A 19,618-nucleotide genomic window follows, 5' to 3' on the forward strand; every position below is an offset into this window, starting at 1 on the left:
AATTTCCTAGGCGGGGCACACGATAACAACAGCGTCTGCTGTAATATGCTCATCAGGAAAGAGCTAGCGGGAGACTGAAAGTTTACAAAAGTGACTAAGAATCACACAAGGCGATCGGATGTTCAGTGAAAATGGAAAGAAATGGCTAAGTGGTTTTCTATTTGGCATTTATCAGCTTGCACGACACCTCTTGGTCACATCCACATCTCCCATTGCATCAAAACCATAAGCGACTCAACAACACAGTCTGCGTTTTTGCAACAATGTATAATAAACACAAACAATGCATAATAAACACAACTGTACTGAAACGAAAGCTGTCACTTTATTTACAAAGTCACAAAACGAAGTATAAATACTTCTGTCATTAATGTTTAGGAAAACCATTTACAAAATTTTTAAATATGTACAGGTAGCTTGAAAAATCACCAGCTTTCCATTTTGTCACAGAGAGAGAGAGAGGGATGGGCATGGATGGTTACTACTCAAGGAAACAATTGTGTGGCTGTCTGGGGCCGGTTGTGAATTTGCTATGGGTTCACGCCACTCCCTAGAGTGATGTCGACGTGGGGAGTGTTACTCTGGCTATTCTGGGTGACTTGGCCAGCATTCTTGGCTGCGGCATTTTGGGCAGCAGCGTGCTGCTGTTGCAAAATGTCATCGATCAGCCTCAGGTTGCACACCCAGTCTTCATCTGGGCTCACGCCAGGGCCTTTCAAGAGAGCTTCAATGAAATCCACCTCACTGCAGTCAGGTGGTGAAATCAGATCTTTTAGTGGGGGTTGGGGCTGGGGCAAAAAGTAATAGGGTGGCAGCTCACGGGAGGTATCCATTCTGTTGAATGGATCTGGGGACTGGCTGGCAGCGATGGAAGAGGCAGCGGCGGCGGCGGCAGCAGCAGCCACATAGCTTGGCGGCGGCTCGATACCCTGTATGGGACTCATGTGACCAAAGCTAGCTATGCCCTGCTGGAGGGACTTGGTGACATTCAGCACAGGCACGGGACCCCGCACTGGGCTCTGTCTGAGGCTGAACCTGGGGTTGGCCAGGGCAGCACTCACCTTATGGCCAGGCCTGCCTCCTGGGGTCCCCTGATTGGGGGGCATGACTGCTTGCTGTGATGGACAGGCTGGAGCTACTAGGGGGACTCTCATGGGTGCCTTGGCGAAGATCGAGTTGCTATCAAAATGCTGCTGGATGCTATTATTTACTTGGCTTGGGGGTGGTTCCCTCAAGACCACTGGGGTTGCAGCTACTGCTGCTGCTGCCGCCCATGCAGCATCACTGAACATGGTGGGCATTCTTGGCATACAAGGCTGTCTGAGCTGGTGGGGACTCAGGGACTGGCTGCCCAGGGGGCTGGGACTGAACCCGGGCAGGCGCACTCCCAAGGGGACGGCCTTGGGCATCTGTGTATGCCGGCAGACAGAGCCGAGGCTGCCCAGGAGATTCTGGCCAGAGCGCAAAGGTATGGGAAACGGGGGACTAGAGTTGAAAATTCCTTGCCGTTTGCCTGGGGTTGGTGAGATCATGCCCTCATGGCTTTGGTGCCTTCTGGGTGGGATCATTCCTGGACTCAGATTGTTCTGAAGGAACCCAGCTCTGGGTGGCATCATGTGCTGGTTGGATGGGGGGCTCGCCTTGGTCCGGCTACAATTGGAGGTGATTTGTTCTTGGACGGCTACAGAAAGAGAGAAGGCGGGTCAGTTCCAAAGGCATCCTCAACGCAGTCTGCAGCGGCCAGCAAGGAGCTACCAGCCCAGCACCGACCTCTCACCTTTTGCCCTTAGTTCCTACTGAGAATCATCTGCTCCCCGAATCTTCTCAACTTCCCTTGTTCCTCCACCCTCAGCCTGGACTACAGTTGCTCTGGGGAGCCTTCCTAGACTCTTGGGTCTGTGCTCACGGGCCCCACCCACCAAGTGCAGATCACGTGGGTTTGAAAATGCCAGCTCCATCTGTCTTTTCAAGTATATTGTAAGCTCCATGAGGCCACAGTCAAGGTCTGCTTTTATACTCAGTTCTCTGTACGCAGGCCTGGCACTGCCCACCCCTTCACAGATGGAATGGTTTTCCTGGACCTTGTCTGCTTTGTCCCGACTACAGTTGAAGCGTGCCTGATCTGGGCAGGTGGGACATTCAGTTGATATTAGGCCCAAAGGAACAGGGGTTTTGCACAAGAATGGAGACGCAATGGCGTGAGGGTGGCATTGGCTAAAATGAAGGTGCTGACCACCTGCTGGAAGGCAAGCAGCCTTCGCTGAGCCCCAGGTGAGAGTACCCTTGGCCTAGCACAACATCATGATTGGCTGATAAGGGTTGCTCAGCACACTTCTACCTGACTAGTCTGGAAGCTCTGCGAAGTGGGGACCATGCCTGATTTCTTGCAAACCCAGGCCAATACATGGTGATTACATTCACAGCTGCCATGGTAGGGTGGGGACCCTCGCAGTCTGTGGAGGCTCTGGGAATCCTCTACTACAGACTCATTGAGGCAGAGCTTCTCCAACCCCTTTTCCATGGCCCACACCTGAGAGATGGCCCAGGAGCCCATTAGAATGGGAGGTCCCTGTGGGGAGGGCAGGATCCGAACCCTGGGGTTGTGGCAGCCCTCAGTTGATTCTGATAAAACTCCAGGGGGTGTGCCCTTCTCTTACTGAGAATAACTGCTTTAAGGTGCTTGACTCAGTTTAGTCAATGTCTTGAATTAAACAGTAACATCAGTCATTAATACCTGACGTTCAATTGGGATCCTACTTAAGCTTCCAATGTGAGAGATCCAACCAGGGTGCCACTGAACTGACTCAAAGGCCCCCCCACTTTCCTTCAGTGTTTTAAGAAACATCCACAGTAACGGCTTATTCTGGGGTGAATTCTCACCTTACCCTCACACACATACACCCTGGTCTGTCCCTTTGGGAATATTGACCTTAACTGCTTACCTTGAAATTGACTCATCTGTTGGGTGATATATGCACTCCGCTGTTCAGGGGTCACTGCCATAAGACCTGATCTCTGTTTCTCTTGCTAAACAGAAGATGAAAAAGACGTGTTAGATTATAACTACCAAGAAATAATTGCCTTGGGATCACTGTGTGGGGACCCAGGACTTGGCTTTGGTGTAGCAGAAAGCATGAGTGAACACACCAACACACACTTGCATGCATGCCTCACCCTCCCGAGCAAAACTCCACAGATATAAATAAAAGTAGGATTCAACCTGGGTTAAAAAACCAACTGCGACAGCATAGGATGGGGTGGGAGACACAGAGCTTAAACAGCGAGAGCACGTAGAAAAAGATTTAGGCATTTTGGATGTCCTTCTGCTCAGGATGGGTCAGCAGTGAGATGTGGTCACCAAAAGAGCAAATGTAACATTAGGCTGCATTAATAGAAGCAGAGTATGTAGTAGGAGGGAGGTGACAGTCCTATACTACTCTGCCTTGGCTAAATCATGCCTATAGTACTGACAAGAGTCTGGGCATGCCAGCCTCAGGGAGGCCAGAGGAACTGGCTGCATTCAGAGGACACTAAGTGATGGGGGTAGGGCTTGGACTCCAAACCACACAGACAAGAATGGCTGAGCAAACAAGGGGGGCTGGGGCAGAGCCGACTCTGGGCTATGTGGTGGTAGGTGCCCAGCTTCTGCGGGCCTGTCACGGGGAAAGGGCTGAGGCTTGTTCTGGGTGGTCCTGGCATGGACAGCAGGATGACCACCTGGTCACATAGACGTACTGTCCAACACCCAGAGTAACCACTCATTGCCAACTTCACTTCGTTCTCTTGACTGGCTGCAGCATGAGCAACTGGGACGAGCTTTCTGTCTCCGTCTCCAAGCTGGGTGGGCAGGAGGAGGAGCCAAACTTCAGGGCCGCTGTCCCAGCACTGAGTGTGGGAGCAGCTCAAGGGGACAGCCTGGAAAGAACTAGATGAGGGCACGTAGAAGGCGCAACTGGTCCTTCGCCTGGAGACCCTCAGCCATTCAGTGCCTGGTTGTGACTGGGAGCCAGGTCTGACTCCCAGTCCAGTGCTTACCTACTGCCATCTCTACCCGCTTCTCAAGGAGCATGCTCACTAGTGTGCCAACCACCAAGGCAGCTGCATCAGGGAACACCCCCCGGAGTCCACTTTCTGAGCTGTGTCCCCCCAGATACCAGAAGACCCTACAACATGGGCTGGCCCGCTTTTCTGCTCTCAGAAGGGCTGGTGTGGGATGGTGGGGGGCGGAGCCAGCACTTGGGAGAGTGCCCGGCTCTCAGGCCCGGCGGCAGTTCCTGGCCTCAGTTCCTGCCAAGGCAGAGAGGACAAACACATGGCACTGGGCAGTTTACTCTAGAAGCGATTTCACCATCCTGCCCTTAGCCTGCTTCCTGTCCGAGCGTTTGCCCCCACCCCGGGGCTGCTGGGATGTGGGCAGCGGGGGTGCTGTTTCTCAGCCAGCCCACGGAGGTGCCCTCTTCCTGCTAAAGCATGGTGTGGAGGCAATAAGACCTCCTTCATGCGTGCTCACTGTATGGAGTGTCCTGTACCCATTACTGCACATCACCTCACAACAACCTTTGAAGTAGGCAGGTTATTCTCCAAGGGATGCTGATTTGAACACTGAGGAGCACAGCGGCCCTGTGACCTCCCAAGGAAGTGGGGGAGCGCTGGATGTGCCTGAGACGCTCAGGGTGGGCAGGCATTTCTGAGGCAGCTCTTTCACTTCTGTTCTCCCCTTCCATACTTACACCAGCTCTAGGAGATCTGGGCAGAAAATCTACAGACCCCAGCTTACTGACATGACAGCTGAGGCTCAGACAGACAGGTTACATGACTTGCCCAAAGCAACATGGCTGGGAAGTGCCGCGTCTCCTAACTGCAGACCGACCCAGTGCTTTTGCCTGGCCAGCCTGCTGCTTCAGGGAACCTGCTCCTGTGGCCAGGTAGGTGTACACCGACCCTAACTCCGTCCCCACCCACTGCCCTGTTAGTTTCCTCAAATAATAGTTGTACAGGGCTGGGGGCAGGGGGACAGGTAGAAGCCATAGAGTGCGACCAAAGGAGATGCACAGGGAGAGCAGAAGAGCCCAAAAGGGAAGAGGCAGAAAGGAAAGACATCCAAAGGCATGGGAGACAAAAGTCAGAGGGTGGAGGAATCGGCTAGTGTCTGCCAGAGAAAAGAGTGCTTCTCACACAGTCCAGGGTTACAGGATAAGGGGGATGTTGGCTAGTGTTCATCCAAGGAAACACAAAACCCGGAGCATCCAGAGTTGGAGGGAAAACCTGTCCAGCAGCATGGCTATACCAACTCCCAAGTCCAAAGGGCGTACTTGACGTTCAGCTTGCAGGCCCGGCCCTCCGGTGTCCGGGGGCACTGCGGTCAAGCGGGGGTCTCTTCATACTGCTGAGGTCGTCCAGGGCACCACTAGCCCTCTGCTCCCAGCCTGGTCCTGTTGTCCCTGGCCCAGTGAGCCAGAACCTTCTCTCCAGGCCTCCCTAGGAGGCTGCTTCCTTTGTTTTGCAGATGGAGGCCCCCAGCCTTTGTTCTGCATCACTGTGCTCCACAGATAAGCCCCAAGAAAACAGTGGTTGCCTTTGAAACTGACAATGCTAATCATTGGAAAACGGAGACATCAGGAAATGACAAATGTTTTCAGTGACCAGGAGGAAGTTGTGGCTGAAAATTGTAGCTTAGTGAGCAACACTCATGAATGATGGCCCAGGCAACCTGTGGCTTTTCTTAAGCATGTTTATGGCTGAAGTTATATTGTGCCAGGAGACAGTGACAGGGCAACGTCGGTGTGCCCTTTTCAAGCCTAGGTGCACTTCCCTCATGCTGCTCACCATGCTGAGCCTAGGTTGGTGCCAGCAGGAAGTCTCTCAGAGAACTCGGGCCATGGCTCTTCCCTGTAATACTTCCTCCTGGTCGCACTGGGCCAAGGGGCCACATTCATAGGCAAGTCCCAGCCAGGATGGCGACCTGGGAAGTCAAGGAGTTCCTTTTCTAGAAGCTTCTTGCTGACGTGCAGGAAGCTGCAAAGCCCTGGTCCATGTATGGGGGCCCATAGCAGGGCTAGTGCTTCATCCATGTGCTAGTCAGGAGAAAGAGACAAACGGCTGGCCCAAGCTCCACTGCTGCCCATGGCAAGCTGAGCCCAACACAGGGCCTCCCAGCAGGCCAAGCCAGGTGCTGTGTCAGCTTCGACCTTCATCCACCATCGGTGGAAGGCTCATTTAAGTCCCGTGGAATCACCTAGATGCTTCCTCTCACCACAGCAGGGGAAGAATGGTCTCAGGACTGATGCAACCATTTAATCTGGCAAAGGGGGTGGCGGATGCGGCCAAGGCATAAGGACAGAGGATCAGCAGGACTCGCACGCAGGTGCCCGCAAAGGGTTCCTGGATTTCAGCCAGATTCAGACTGAAGTTACCGGCCCCGTGATCCTCAGGAGGAGAGCATTCTGACTGGGAAGGGGATTCCAATGGACGGCCTTCTGGGGGACGCCACAGGATGAAGCCTTCCGGAGTACAGCACATTGAGGCAGGGAAGGAGACAGGGGAGGGAAGGAGAGAGGGAGGGAAGGAGGGAAAAGACAGGCAAGGGGGAAGGAAAGGGAGGGACAGGGGAAGGAAGGGGGAGAGAATAAGAAGGAGGGGAGGAGGGTGGAGAGGAGGAAGGGGAGACTTTTTCCCATCACTAGGGAACCCTCTCCTTTCCCAGCAGATGCAGCCTGTGAGTGCCCCCGCACAGAGCCAGCCTGCCCAGCAGAGGAAGGCACTCAGCTCTGTATTAACAGGTTCATAGGTTAATGAGCTCTAGTATCTGGGTTTGTTTATTACTCCACTAGGGAAAGCACCTTCTTTTGTAGTTTTTGGAAGCCAGATTTGGAAACACCTCACCCACCCTTCTGACTTTTCCTTTGAAATGCCAGGAAGACAGCGCTCTGAGTGGAGATCAAGAAATCAAGACCTGAATTCTGGGGCTCCCCCACCCATATGGATGGGGAGACCTCAGACTTGCCACAGCCCATGGATGGAGGCAACGTACACACTACACCGGAAGCCCTGTTTCAGGGGGTGTGAATGCTCTTAAGTGAAAATTTTCCTCAGGTGTTCTTCAGAAACTGCAAGGACTTCCTACAGTGAAGGCAGGCGAGGTTCTTTTCCTAGTCCCTGCTGACTCTCGCAGCCTGTGACTCAGTTTCTTCAGAATGCCTCCAGAGGAGACAGTATCATTGGGAGTGATCCGGTGCCATCACTTCTCCTCCCTTCAAATCCCTGCGGCCAAGATCTGGGGGCTGGGGGCGGGGAGGCTGCTCAACACCTGCCCGGGCCCTGGTACAGCCAGTGAGGTTTGGGCCTCACTGACTCGGGGGCCCCCAACGAACCTGTCCAAATACCTGATGGGAGGAGACGGTTTACTTGTTAGTCAGCTGACAGGCATTTCTCGTGGGTCTACTTGGGGAGAGCACTGTGCAGCTCTACTCTCACGGAGTTTGCAATGGAGGGGAGACTCAGAAGACACAATAAGTCAATCAGAGATCATTTCAGATGGTTACACATCTTCTAAAGAAATGATGATGAGTGAAGGGATCGGGAGTGGGCAGGGTGGGGGGCACGGCAGAAACCTCGGGTCAGGACGTGGGGTCCTGAAGGTAAATCAGAACCCGCCACACTGTTCTCTAAGTTGGGCAAGACCGGGAACAGCACTGGCCTGCTGGGGTCTTTCTTTGCCTCTCTGGGCTGCTGGCACAGGACCTGGGGACCTCCCTCACCATCATGGTGCTGCCCTGCGGTCTGAACCGGTCTGAAGCTGTCACTGGGGGCTTCAAAAAATCAATGACATCGAGAGTAAATGGCAGAGAGCTCTAGGTCAGCTTTTTCAGTCTCCATTTTCTGTCTTTCCAGTTGACCTCTGACTGCATGAACTCTATTCTGACTCTTCCCCAGTCTCCTTGGTGGTTTCAGGGCTGCCCGGTCCGGGAAGGGCTTGGTCTCAATGCTGGAAATATCCCAGGGCGGAGGAAACAAGTATCCTTGTAGCTCCCCTTTCTTTTTCCCCTGTGGTGCCTGCATCCTCTATCTGGCCTTCCTGAGTCACCGGCTGAACTTGCAAGATCCTGTCCCCCAAAGCGCTCCCAGGTGGGCCCAACTTCCAAAGCTTAGTAGGGAAGATTTGGGGGCCGAGCACCTGCTCCACCCACCCTTCACTGCTGGGTGGAAAGCCTTGGCTTAGGTAGAGACATAACAAGGAGGAGATAGGAATATGCGAGGCAAGTTAGCTGGGATCTCGTTTTTGACTTCCAAGGACAGGGAAGGGCTGGGTGGGACACAGAGACATCCTGAGGGGACAATGTCCCCATCTGTTTTCGCTAATTCTGTTTCCCTGGTACTGTTGTGCTCGACAAGATTTCTCAGGTTTCAGCTGAAGATTACTGTGACTCCGAGAGTACACAGAAAACGAGAAAAAGACAAAAAAAAATCAATAGCCCTTAAACGGAAAGCACTGCTTGTTCTTCCAGGCCAGGGCAGGCAGATAAAGAGAACAAGGCAGTACGTACCAAAGCAGAATTTCCATTAAAGGCCTGAATCCCGGAGGCCCTTTCAGCCCGATGACCATCTTCTGATCACTATCATTTAGTAATGTTCATTTCTCCAGTCTTCTCTGCAGACAGGGCAGATGTCCTGTGTGCAGTGATATTTCATGCGCCAGAAAAACAACTCCACGATCAAAATGAACTTCTCCGCAAAGGCCCACTCTGGCTAGTATCCACCATCTTGCTCTCGTGACCACTAATGTGACTCTTTAGGGCAAGTCAGGCCATTCTTTCTAGATTATGCCGGATGATCCAAACTCACAGCCATGTTGAACAGGCTTGGCTTGGATTCCTTCTGCCTGCCTTTCGCAGGCTGCCAGTCCTCCAGTGGGGAAATCCAACTGCCCACTTGTAGGGTACACGAGTCCTGGGTGGGGTGAAGGACCACCTTGGAGTGCAGAGTCCACAGTGGATTGCTGTCGGGAGAGGCAGTTCCTCAGCACCCACGAGGTGTGGAGCAGGCAGGCACTGGGGGGATTCGTGGTGTAGAAGCGCAGCCCCTGTCCCCCTCGGGCTCACAGTCTGGCCACAGGGACAGACAGGCAGGGAAGGAACTGGGTACCGAGAGGTGAACAGCAGGGAGGGAGCAACTGCACTCGGGGCAATCCCCACTCATTTCCCTGGAGGTGAGGCTGAGGCACCTGGAGCACTCTGCTTGCCTGGCTGTTCTCTGTGCCAAAGACTGGCCGGGACACAGTAGAGCAATCCCTCCTAGGTGTACAGAGCTTTATGGGCTGTCACCTCCTGTGTTCCACCCAACAACCCTGTGAGGCAGGCGGGAAGGCTGAGCAGGGGACTGTGCTCCAGTTGACAGATGAGGAAAGCGAGGCTCAGGGGAAGTGACTTACCTACAGCGTCGCAGCTAGGCAGGAGTGGAGCGGGCACCTGCCTCCAGGCCTTCGGATCCCAGCCGCCCCAGGGCGCTGCCTCTGAGGTGCCGTACGAGGAGGTGACTCGGGCCAGCTCATGAGCAAAGGAGCTGCCGGGCAGGAAGGACTCACTCCCCAGGGCCTGGCAGGATGGGGGCTGCCGCCCGAGGCTGACCTGGGGGGGGCTGGCTTCCCAAAGCTTGCAGGCTTTGTCTACATGAGTCTACAACAACCGATTGAACAATCCATCAGCTGCTTGGCCACAAAATGGTTCTGACTGATCTTGTCACTTCCCTGACTGCCTAGCTAGGTCGTTTGGGTGTCGTGGTTATACACACCAACTGGTCTGGGCAACAAAACCAAACAGCTTTGCAGTCTTAATCGTCTTGGGTCACAGACTCCTTCGAGAATCAGTTAAAAGCTATGGTCTCTCTCCACAGAAAAAGCATTTACAATGGTGTCTCCCCCTTCCCAGCCCAGCAACATTTTACATATAATTTCAGGGGTTTTCTGGACCACTTAATACCCATCCGTGGATCTCAGTTAAGGATCCTCTGCCTTGACCGGTCACTGTCACGTTGGAAACGGGAGTAAAGCTAGGTCAGATAGCTGGTTCATCGGCAATGACCTTGACCAAGCCCGATCCCCCCCTCCCCACTCCCCACCCCCCACCCCCCACAGCAGAGCACACTGCTTTGTAGGTATGTGTGGAGACATGCTGAGGAATCTGCAAAACCAAATGGTGAGTGCAAAACCAAACAGTCAAGTGGAAATCTCACAACAGCCACGTCCTGAACTGCAGCCCTCACTGCACTTCACCTTGCTAGGGCCCCAAGGTTTCGGGATTTGTGTGTGTGCGGGACCTCCCCTTTCCATCATGTTTCAGAAGACGGGAATTTCATCAGAACTGATCTTTGACCCAATTCTTTCAGCCAAAGGTAATTAAAAAACCCACACTTGATGTCCATGTTAGAGAAAGCTTCAAGACTCAAATGAGCTCCTGACATCCTCGTGAACACACCAAGTGCTTGGCAACAGTGGTGTCCAAGAGGACCAGGGGGAAGTCTGCTTGACAAGAAGTTCTTTCTACGTGAGACAACTTCTTCACACTCATGCTTTTAACACCTGAGCTGCAAGTGATCAGCTGTGTCTCCTACCAAACATTCCGGTAGGAAGGGAAGTACTGATCCCCCAAATCTAAACTAAACACTTAGAGTCACTTCGATTCATTGCAATAAGCACTTACTAAGCACCTACTGTGGGCAAGTCTCTTTAGTGGATGACAGGCCGGTAAATAGTTGGATGCATTATTTGAGCAACAATAAAGAATTGCCACCACTAAATTTATTGATTCCTTGCTATGCACCAGGCACGAACCCAAGTGCTTTCAAGATTCAATCTCACTCAATCCTTTAAAAAGCCGTGCATGAGGCGAGAACTGTTATTGTCCTTATTTTACAGATGAGGACACTGAAGCCCAGAGAGGTTAACTGAGTTGCCCAAAGTCACACAGCTAGTTAGTAGCACAGAGAATGCAAATGCAGGTTTACCTGGTTCCCAGGCCCACGTGTAGTTTGCCATGGTGTGTGTGTGTGTGTGTGTGTGTGTATGTGTGTGTGTGTGTGTGCCCTTACTCATTAACTTGCCATATGGAAAACAAATTTTGAAATGTAGACTGTTAAAATATGCCATTGAGAAAAGTACAGGCTAAGTTTTACAAGAGGGCTCCAGACAAATGTTTAAGAATGAATTGTAACTACTTAAAGATGGGTTTAGGAAGAGGTTTACAGATTACACCCTCCCCAAAACAAAACAAAACCAATAAACAACAGGAAACATTCTTAGCAAGTAAAAAAAATGCACTTGGGAAAGAAAACTTCTTTGCCATTTGACGGTGTACCAACTGTGGAGGGCCCAGTACCGCTCCCCTTGGGATAATTCAGCACAGAGCTGAGCTCACTGGCTCCCTCCAGCTTCACTGCATCAGGTTCCAATTTGTCCTCGGGTAAAAGTCATCTTGGACATGAACAGAAATGACACTTTCTACAATTGACAACTCTTTGTACCAGCATACCTAGTTCCTTGATTATCTTAAAGACAGCTTTATAGCCACATTGGAGTTTTTAACAATCCCAATTTGCTAGACATTACTAGAGTTCTGATTGCTGGCCCATTCCATGACGACACATTCTAAAAGCGATGAATGGGGCTTACTCGTAAGCTCTTGCTCAAGAATCCCGGGTAGCTTCATGTGACTTGTAGGATGTCAGTGATGGGTCAAGAAACAGATCCCCCCACCTCGGCATTAACATTCGCGTGCAGTGCCTCAGTAGTTCCTCAGGCAGAAACAACTACAGATGGCACGTGGGAATTACCGGCGGCAAAAGATGCCCCCACAATGTGGGTAGTTCTGTTCAGTAGCAATTGGGAATGGGCCTGGAGCCATTCATTCAAGTGGAAGAGAATGGGAGCAGGCAGTCCAATCCCAGTTAAAAAACAAAAGAAATAAGACAGATGAGATCCGATTGATTGACTCGACTGATTGACTAGGAGCTTTATAGTTGATGCTTATGCACCTCCTCCATTTTATGTAACTTGGAAAAGACACTGTGTATCACCCACCCTTTAAGTGTGAGGCCCAAGTTCCAAAGAAAAGGTTGTTAGGAACATTTCTACTCCTAGAGGTTTCCAAAAGTAAGGTACATCCATCTCTCTCCTTGAAATCACTAGAAGCTCAGTAAAGCAAGTCCATCAGTAACTGGTGGCCATGACTAATAGCTCTTGGACTGGCTGATTCCATACGATTCCAAATTTCATCAAATTTAGACCATGGGATGGGTAGGGTCTAACAGCAGTATCTGATTTCAGAAACCTCACACCTACTCAGCACCCGGAATGGGGGCTACCCATAATTACTAGAGGGCTTGCTGGAATGAAATTGGCCCAGGGTCCCTCTGTCCCTTGACTTCCCACCCGCTTGGAAGCCAGGTTTCAATTTCCATAGTGTCATGTACTCTACCCTTCAGTCACACTGATCTTCGTAGAGCTAGCCAAACAGGCTGCCACTTGTTTTCAGCCTTCTCATCTTGTGCTCCTTGGTTCACCCAGCCTGGAATGCCCTTTATCCAAGTTTGCAGTCTGGTAATCCTGCATGTCCTTCAAGATTCAGTTCCTCCACCCTGGGAATTGTGTTCTCCTTCAGTCCTGCTCCCGTGGCTGAACCCTGGGGGCCTGAACAGTCTTGCCGGGCCAAGTCTTCACCACCTCTGAATCCTTCTGGAGCCCAGACAGTGCCTCAGTCAGGTGAGGGGCCCAGCAAATACTTGGAAAAGTCAATCAACTTTACTCTGTTATGAATTTAGCATGATGTCCCAGGCACCTGGTGATCAGTGCACTGGCCTCTTTTGGGGATGAACGTTAATGATAAACCGAGCCTTGAACCTCATTTAAGTACATCTACTCATCCCTTTTCAGTGCCGTTGTATTAATAAAACCCATCAATAGAACAGAGAAGGATCAAAATGACATCATGAAAGTAACATCTGTTAACACATTTATTGAGCACACACTGTGTGCTGGGCACTGAACTCTGTGCACACATGCATTCGAGACTGTCTTTAATTTACAAGACAAGAAAGTGCAGATAGGCTTACCCAGGACACACAGTGGCAGGTCGGGGTAAAACCTGGATTTGATTTACAGAGTGACTAAAACCCAAGCAACTCCTGGGTTTGGAAGTGCAAAGGCTCCTTCTCTGCACATGGAGAGGAACAGTCAGCTGTCTTCATTCACACGGAAGTGGCACCACCTTGTTGGCTATTCTATGGTATCGCCATAACTCAAATGGGCTCTGGTGAAAGAAGCTAAGATTATGACTGACCCCCATAGATATTCAGCTGCTCTGCAAGAAATGGACAGAAACTGCTCGGACTTTCTAAAGTATTGACTGGATTAGAGATTGGTCCAATCTTCTCCACCATGGAGATTCGGAAGGAGGTATACATGTGTTGGCAAGGCTATAGTTATATAGTATAATTCTACTGGCTTCTGGGAGCTTAAAGATTTCTAGACGTAATCACCAAGGGGTTTCGGAAACAAACCCGGAACGCCTTTCTTTCCTTTCTCTGGTCTTTAATAACCACATAATGGAGGTGAGCAGAGAAAGCCCAGAAGAGGGAACTGGAGACTTGGCACATATGTAGGAGACTCTCAAGGCTCACGGTCCTTCAGGGCTGGCCTGACTTCAGAAGCCAGCTCCAGCTGTTAAAGTCACTAGTGAGATGAACATGGTAAGATACTAAATGTTTTCCAGATAGCCCAAAGAGGTCAAGGTAGGGCTGTGGAAGAAGCTGGATCTTTGGGCAAATTGGTGAATGCTCCTACCTGTCGAACAGAGGTGGCAGGAAACGATTTTGTAAATCTGAAGTCATGCATTGGAAAAGCAGGAAAATTTAACGTGAGTCAGACTTCTTGGTCTCTTGCTTGCTATTACGCTACCTGGCCAAGTGCAAATGGGATTTCAATATATCACAACCATGTGTCTATTAATAACAAGAAAACTATACAACTCAAGTCTGAGATTTTATAGGGAATAGAATCCCAGAAGTGCTATAAGCAGCACTGTCCAATGGAACTTTCTGAGATGATGTTGAATCATCATCCTAGAAAGAACAGAATGTTCTATACCTGCACTGTCCAATGTGGTAGTCACTGGCCACCTGTGGCAATTGAGCACTTGAAATGTGGCCAGTGCAAATGCAGAAGTAAATTCTTACTTTTATTTACTTTAAATAGCTACATATGGCTGCTGGCTACAATACTGGAGAACACAGCTCTTTGGCACAATGGCAGGCTTTGGAGAAAGAAGTTCTGGGCTTGACTCATGGATTTGCCATTTCTTAGCTATGTAATTGTGGGGATGTAACTTAACCTTTCTGTGCCTTAATTCCCTCATCTGTGAAAAGGAGGTAATGGCTGTACCTTACTTATAGAGTGGTAGGGGTTATAAAGAATAATTGAATTAACACATATGCAGTGCCTGCATGTTATATGCTCTCTTGGAAGGCTAATTAGTGGTAGTCTTAATGACTAATAACACCTCTGCCATATATCGAGCACTTTTACAATCCAGGCACTGTCCTGTGAATTTTACATGGGTGAGCCTGGAATTGGACAGGTTGCTCTAGGGGTGGTCTGGCCAACACAGCTCAGCAAGGCCATCATATCTCTTATCTTTTGGCAAAATAGACCAATAATAATGATAAATGATCATTTTGATAAAATTAGAAAACTTTATTGAGAATTCCTCAACGTAAGGCACTAGGCTCAGCCCTTTCTTGAGGTCATTTCAATTCTCAGAACAATCCTATGGGGAAGGTACTATTATGCTCCCATTGTAAAGATGAGGAAACTGAAGCACAAAGAGGTTAAGCAACTCGCCCAAGGTCACTACTACTGAGTGACCTTGCCAGAGCCTGGACTAGAACCCAGATATTGTCTGACTTCAAAGTCCATGCCCTGAGTTTTGCTTGAACAAACTGCCCAACTGAAACTTTTGCAATTGGTATAAGCAGACCAGCAGCAAGAAGATTCTGGAGGGCCACTAGGTTCCACAGCTGTGCAATGGCTTCTGGGCTGGCTACTGTGTGACCCAGTATTCTTTTCTTTTTACAACTGTATCGTAAAATGAGGGGAACTCCAAACTGGAGGAGTTCTGTTATGATACATGAGGTATTGAGGATGGGAAGGAGACAGGGCTGACTAAAGAGATTCTGCAAAGAACTCTAGGGTAGCACCAATCCTACCCATTTCCTGCATATCTTCTGTACATTTGCATTTTGTTGTAGTTTCCTTGGAGCAGAGAATTCTCTATGCAAGAGCTGGAAGAGTTGGAGCTTTTCTGGATTTTTCCTCTATAAATGCATATAATTTAACCTTAATATTTCAAAGTTTAAATGTCTAAGGCTGACTACAATTGATGGGGACCAAAATCAAGTTCACTTATTCAATCAAGTTCGCAGACTTGGAATTTAATCACAGGCTTACGCTGAACTGGGAAATTGCTACTTTGCCTAGAGAAAAGAAAAATAACCCAAGAACACAAAAAGGTAAAATCAATAATGTATAAATCAATTAAGGAAGGAAGAAATACACATCTTTTTCTGCACCATAATTCCAATGAATAAGCAAGCAGCCGATTAACTCCCTGGGGTAGACACTGTGGCAGACCCTCCCGTAGTGCTGGGCACAGAGCAGGTCTGCAATATACTCGGCAGTTTTCTGTGGGGCAGGTGTGCAGAGTGGCCAGTGCTGAGCCTGTCGTCAGCAAAGCTGGGTTATGAGGTAGGAAGACTATGTGGTTGGTCAGGCTAGTTGGGCCACTGGGAATCATTACAGGAGCAAGTTCAGGTTAAGAGCACTGTTGTGGGGACCCCCAGGGGCTGGGTCAAAGGGCAAGGACATCAAGGATCTCCAGAATCTGGAGTCTCAGTAGCTAGGAGAGACTGTGGCTCTGACAGCTTCTGGAAGGTTGCTCTTGTCTCATGATGATGGTGGTGATGATGATAACAGCTACCATGTACTGAATTTGTTCAACGTGCCAGGCACTGAACGAAACACTGTGTAGTTTTTATCTCCCTTAATCCCCGCAGCAACCCGGAAAGATAGGTACCATTATTATCCCCATTTTATAGCCGAGGAAAATAAGGTTCACAGAAGCAAAGAAACTTGCTCAAAGTCACATGGTAAGTAAGTGGCAGAGCCAGAAGTGGAACCTGTGTCTGACGTACTCCAAAATCCAGGCTATTAATCACCAAAACTAAAAATGCAATGTCCAAAGTCTAACCCTTATGCTTATGCATATCCTCCCCCCTATTTCCCCTAGTGTCTCCCTGCTGGGTACAGTGAGCACTGCTGACAGGTCCTGGGGTTCCAAAGGAGCCATCCAACTAACTATCACATTCAGGCAACCAAGGAAGGGAGTGGCAGGATTTCCTCTGGAGACTTCCGGATTTAGACAACAGATTTAATGCATGCATCTAAATCAAATCCCTCCCAAGTTCCCACTAAATGTACGGTAAGGCTCTGGTTTTGTTTGTGAAGATATGATCCCGCAATGACAAGGGGACCACTCCAGGAGACAACAGCATCATAACTTGTCAAGCTCAAAAGTAGCTAGATCAGAGTCAACTGACTACCCAGCTCCAGGGAAACTGAATCATAAGGTGGCAGAGGGGAAAGCGGAAAAGCAGGTTGGTCTACATGACAGAATCTTCATCAGGCTGTCCCTGCCGCTGGGAGGTGAAACGGACAGGGGTGGCCAATATAACGGGGTAGATCCCTGGATCGCCTCCCTGACTCCACGTCCTTGGGGTTCTGTCTCTCCCTCACCCTGGAAGAAATCTGGGTTGATCTTTGCTGCTGCATTTCCTGCTCTGCCTTCCATATCCTGCTGCCTGCATCAGGTGGGGACGCTCACTTCACCCCACAGAGGTGTTCTGCCTTGACCTACACACCTGGAGGCTGGAGGTCCTGAAGGCAGATGGGGAACTTGCCAGCAAACACAGAGCAGCCCACTCCCTCTGGCCATACGTCTGGTGTCCAGTGCCATGGCCGTGACTCTGCCTGGTGTCTGATGGTGGTGAGCTCCGTACATTCCCTTTATGGGAGGGAACATGCTTGTAGCCACCGAGTCCCCAAGAGGGGAGCTGGGGCAGCTCTTCTTTTTGAAGTCTTCATCTAATAGTGGCACTGTGACACTTTGCTGCTTATAGACGCACCTAGATTGTGCTTGCCACTCAGTTCTTCAAAATGAAGCGATTGTTTGAGTTCATGAATAAGTGGTGAAACTATATACACACACACACACACACACACACACATATATATATATATATAGAGAGAGAGAAACGCAGGAGAATGACTGTCGGAATCAAGACAGTGGTCACTTCTGGGGGGAGGGAAAGGCTGTGATCAGAAAGGCATACAGAGGACTTCTTGGGGATTGACAATGTTCTACTTCTCAACCTAATTGATGGTGACAGTATGCTTCTTTAAACTGTGCATATCGACCTTGCACACTATTTTGTATTTATGTTATATTTCACAATAAAAGGGAAATATATATATGTATGTATATAACTTGATGTCAGTAGTGTGAAATATATATTGCTGCATAGAAAAATAATGAAATATTGTACCCCAACATGTTAACGGTGGTTACCCCTGACTTACAGTATATACTTATGTTTTCTGTATTTTCCTACAGAAAGTTTACTACAAAGAGCACATATTATTCTTATAATCAGAAAATCATTTAAAAAGACAAGGTCCCCATGTAAGATTGAAACTAATGAAGATCAACACAAGACAGATGGAACGAGCCATCTGGAAATCCACGCAAAAGATACCTGTCTAAAGAGATTGGCGGTGTGCCTCATCTGACGAGGACGAGCTCGCTGCCCCCCAAAAACCTAGGGTGTACTCCTGGAGTCGGCTCCCCCCCAGAAATCAGTATGGTTGTTATCTCTGGGAAGAAGAAGGACTTCAAAGATATTTTGAAAGTTCTATTTCTTCACCTGCTTCATGGGTGTGTCAGTTTTATTCTATGTTTTATACGCTCTTCTGTATGTATCACATGGATTTTAAAAAACAGGAATTATGTAAGCAGAAAATACTGTGCTATGTCAAAGCAACAATTCAAGTTCATATAAAATCATCATCATGTAGAGGTTAAGAAAGTTGCTTCGGAATTTTGATTTTCTTTTCTTTCTTTCTTTCTTTTTTTTGCTGCCATTCCCAGCTCTTTCTGGAGATGCGCCAGTCACAGGAAATTAGTGTGGGGTCAAGGCTGCAAGGCCCTAGCCCAGCATACTTTTCATGGAATTTAGAGCTGAATTGGTGTTGGGTCTCTGAGTCTTATCAGGTATGCCACCCCTTCCCAGGCTCAGGATTTGGGGCCTGCCTTCTTCGCTCAGATTTTTGTCCACAGAGACACACAAGTAGGTATTCTGGAATTCCAACTACAAATGAACCCATGCTTTCCCGCTACTGCTCTCTCTCGTGGCTACCTATCTGGTCACCTTCCTTCCCCACCTGTATGGGATGGGGACGGGCATCATTCGCTAATTTCCTTTCACTGAAGGCCTCATCTTCTGCCTTCTTCTGACCCACTCTATCTCCCTGGAGCTACTCATCTCCCTACTACCCTACCATTTTACAACTTGGAGAAAGGAAAAATCACCTCCTCAAGCCATCACTCTCAGTACATGAGATCATACTATCTCCCCTGCCAGGTAAGCGGGGAGTTATTGTTTAGTGGGGACAGAGTTTCAGTCTTGCAAAATAAAGAGTTACAGAGAAGCATGGTGGTGACGGTTGTACAACAACGGGAATGTAGTTAATAAACTGCTCATTTAAGAATGGTTATGATAATAAATTTTGTGTTATGTGTATTTTACCGCAATAAAAATAATTGGGGAGAAACACTATCAAGCAAGACAGAGTCTGAGAGTCAGAGACACCTACAGAGAACATCTATCGCCATTGTCTCCGAGGGATCAGTCTCTGGGACTGGAGCCCTGCAATACCACCCTCTGAGAAACACTGGTTGCCACCAACTCCCTACTTGGTAGGTGGGGACACTGAGGCTCGTGATAAGGAAGGGCCGTGGCCAACTCAGAGCAGACCAGAACTCAGCACTCCTAGTTCCCAGCCCAGGATGCCTTCTTGCAACCCCTTTATCCCAAAGGAAGCCACTTTCCCTGGTCTGAATGCCAGGAAGGGAGGAGGGTAGAAGCTAGAGTACACAGCTTTACTGAACAGGCTTTTCACATCTATATGAAAAGCCCATGGCATGAGGAAGAAGAGGAGAGAAGAGGGTGTCCCACACAGAGCTGACCTCTATCAACCCCTCTGTAATTCTCTCTGAGAGTAAGTAAAAAGGATACTCCATACTTCTGAGTTGAACAGGCAGCCCAGCGCTGGAAAAGCCCTGTTCTGCGCACTGCTGAAAGCTACTGCACCCCACCATAACCCCCAGGGTTATGCCCCTGGAAATGGCCTGCAGCCTCAGTGCCTGGCTCTGGGGTGGACCTTTCCAGAACGCATTTTGAAGAGGTGAAAGAGGTTTCGGAGGCCCATTATGGGGGGGGGTAAAATGGGTGAAGTGGA

At 49.4% G+C, this 19,618-nt stretch overlaps 1 protein-coding gene across 1 annotated transcript in view; it reads right to left on the reverse strand.

Moving 5' to 3' along the window:
* Positions 1 to 303: 303 nt before the first annotated feature.
* The window catches only part of MAMLD1 (mastermind like domain containing 1), a 120,677-nt gene continuing 101,362 nt past the window's right edge, over positions 304 to 19,618 (reverse strand). Inside the window, exons 4-5 of the mRNA XM_033116015.1 lie at positions 2,943 to 3,027; positions 304 to 1,681 (exon numbers count right to left, since the gene is read on the reverse strand). Of these exons, the coding sequence (XP_032971906.1) occupies positions 531 to 1,681; positions 2,943 to 3,027 (1,236 nt within the window). The 3' untranslated portion in view covers positions 304 to 530. The remainder of the gene's footprint in view (positions 1,682 to 2,942; positions 3,028 to 19,618) is intronic.

Source organism: Rhinolophus ferrumequinum, chromosome X, assembly GCF_004115265.2.
Source record: "Rhinolophus ferrumequinum isolate MPI-CBG mRhiFer1 chromosome X, mRhiFer1_v1.p, whole genome shotgun sequence".
In the NCBI taxonomy this organism is placed as follows: domain Eukaryota; kingdom Metazoa; phylum Chordata; class Mammalia; order Chiroptera; family Rhinolophidae; genus Rhinolophus; species Rhinolophus ferrumequinum.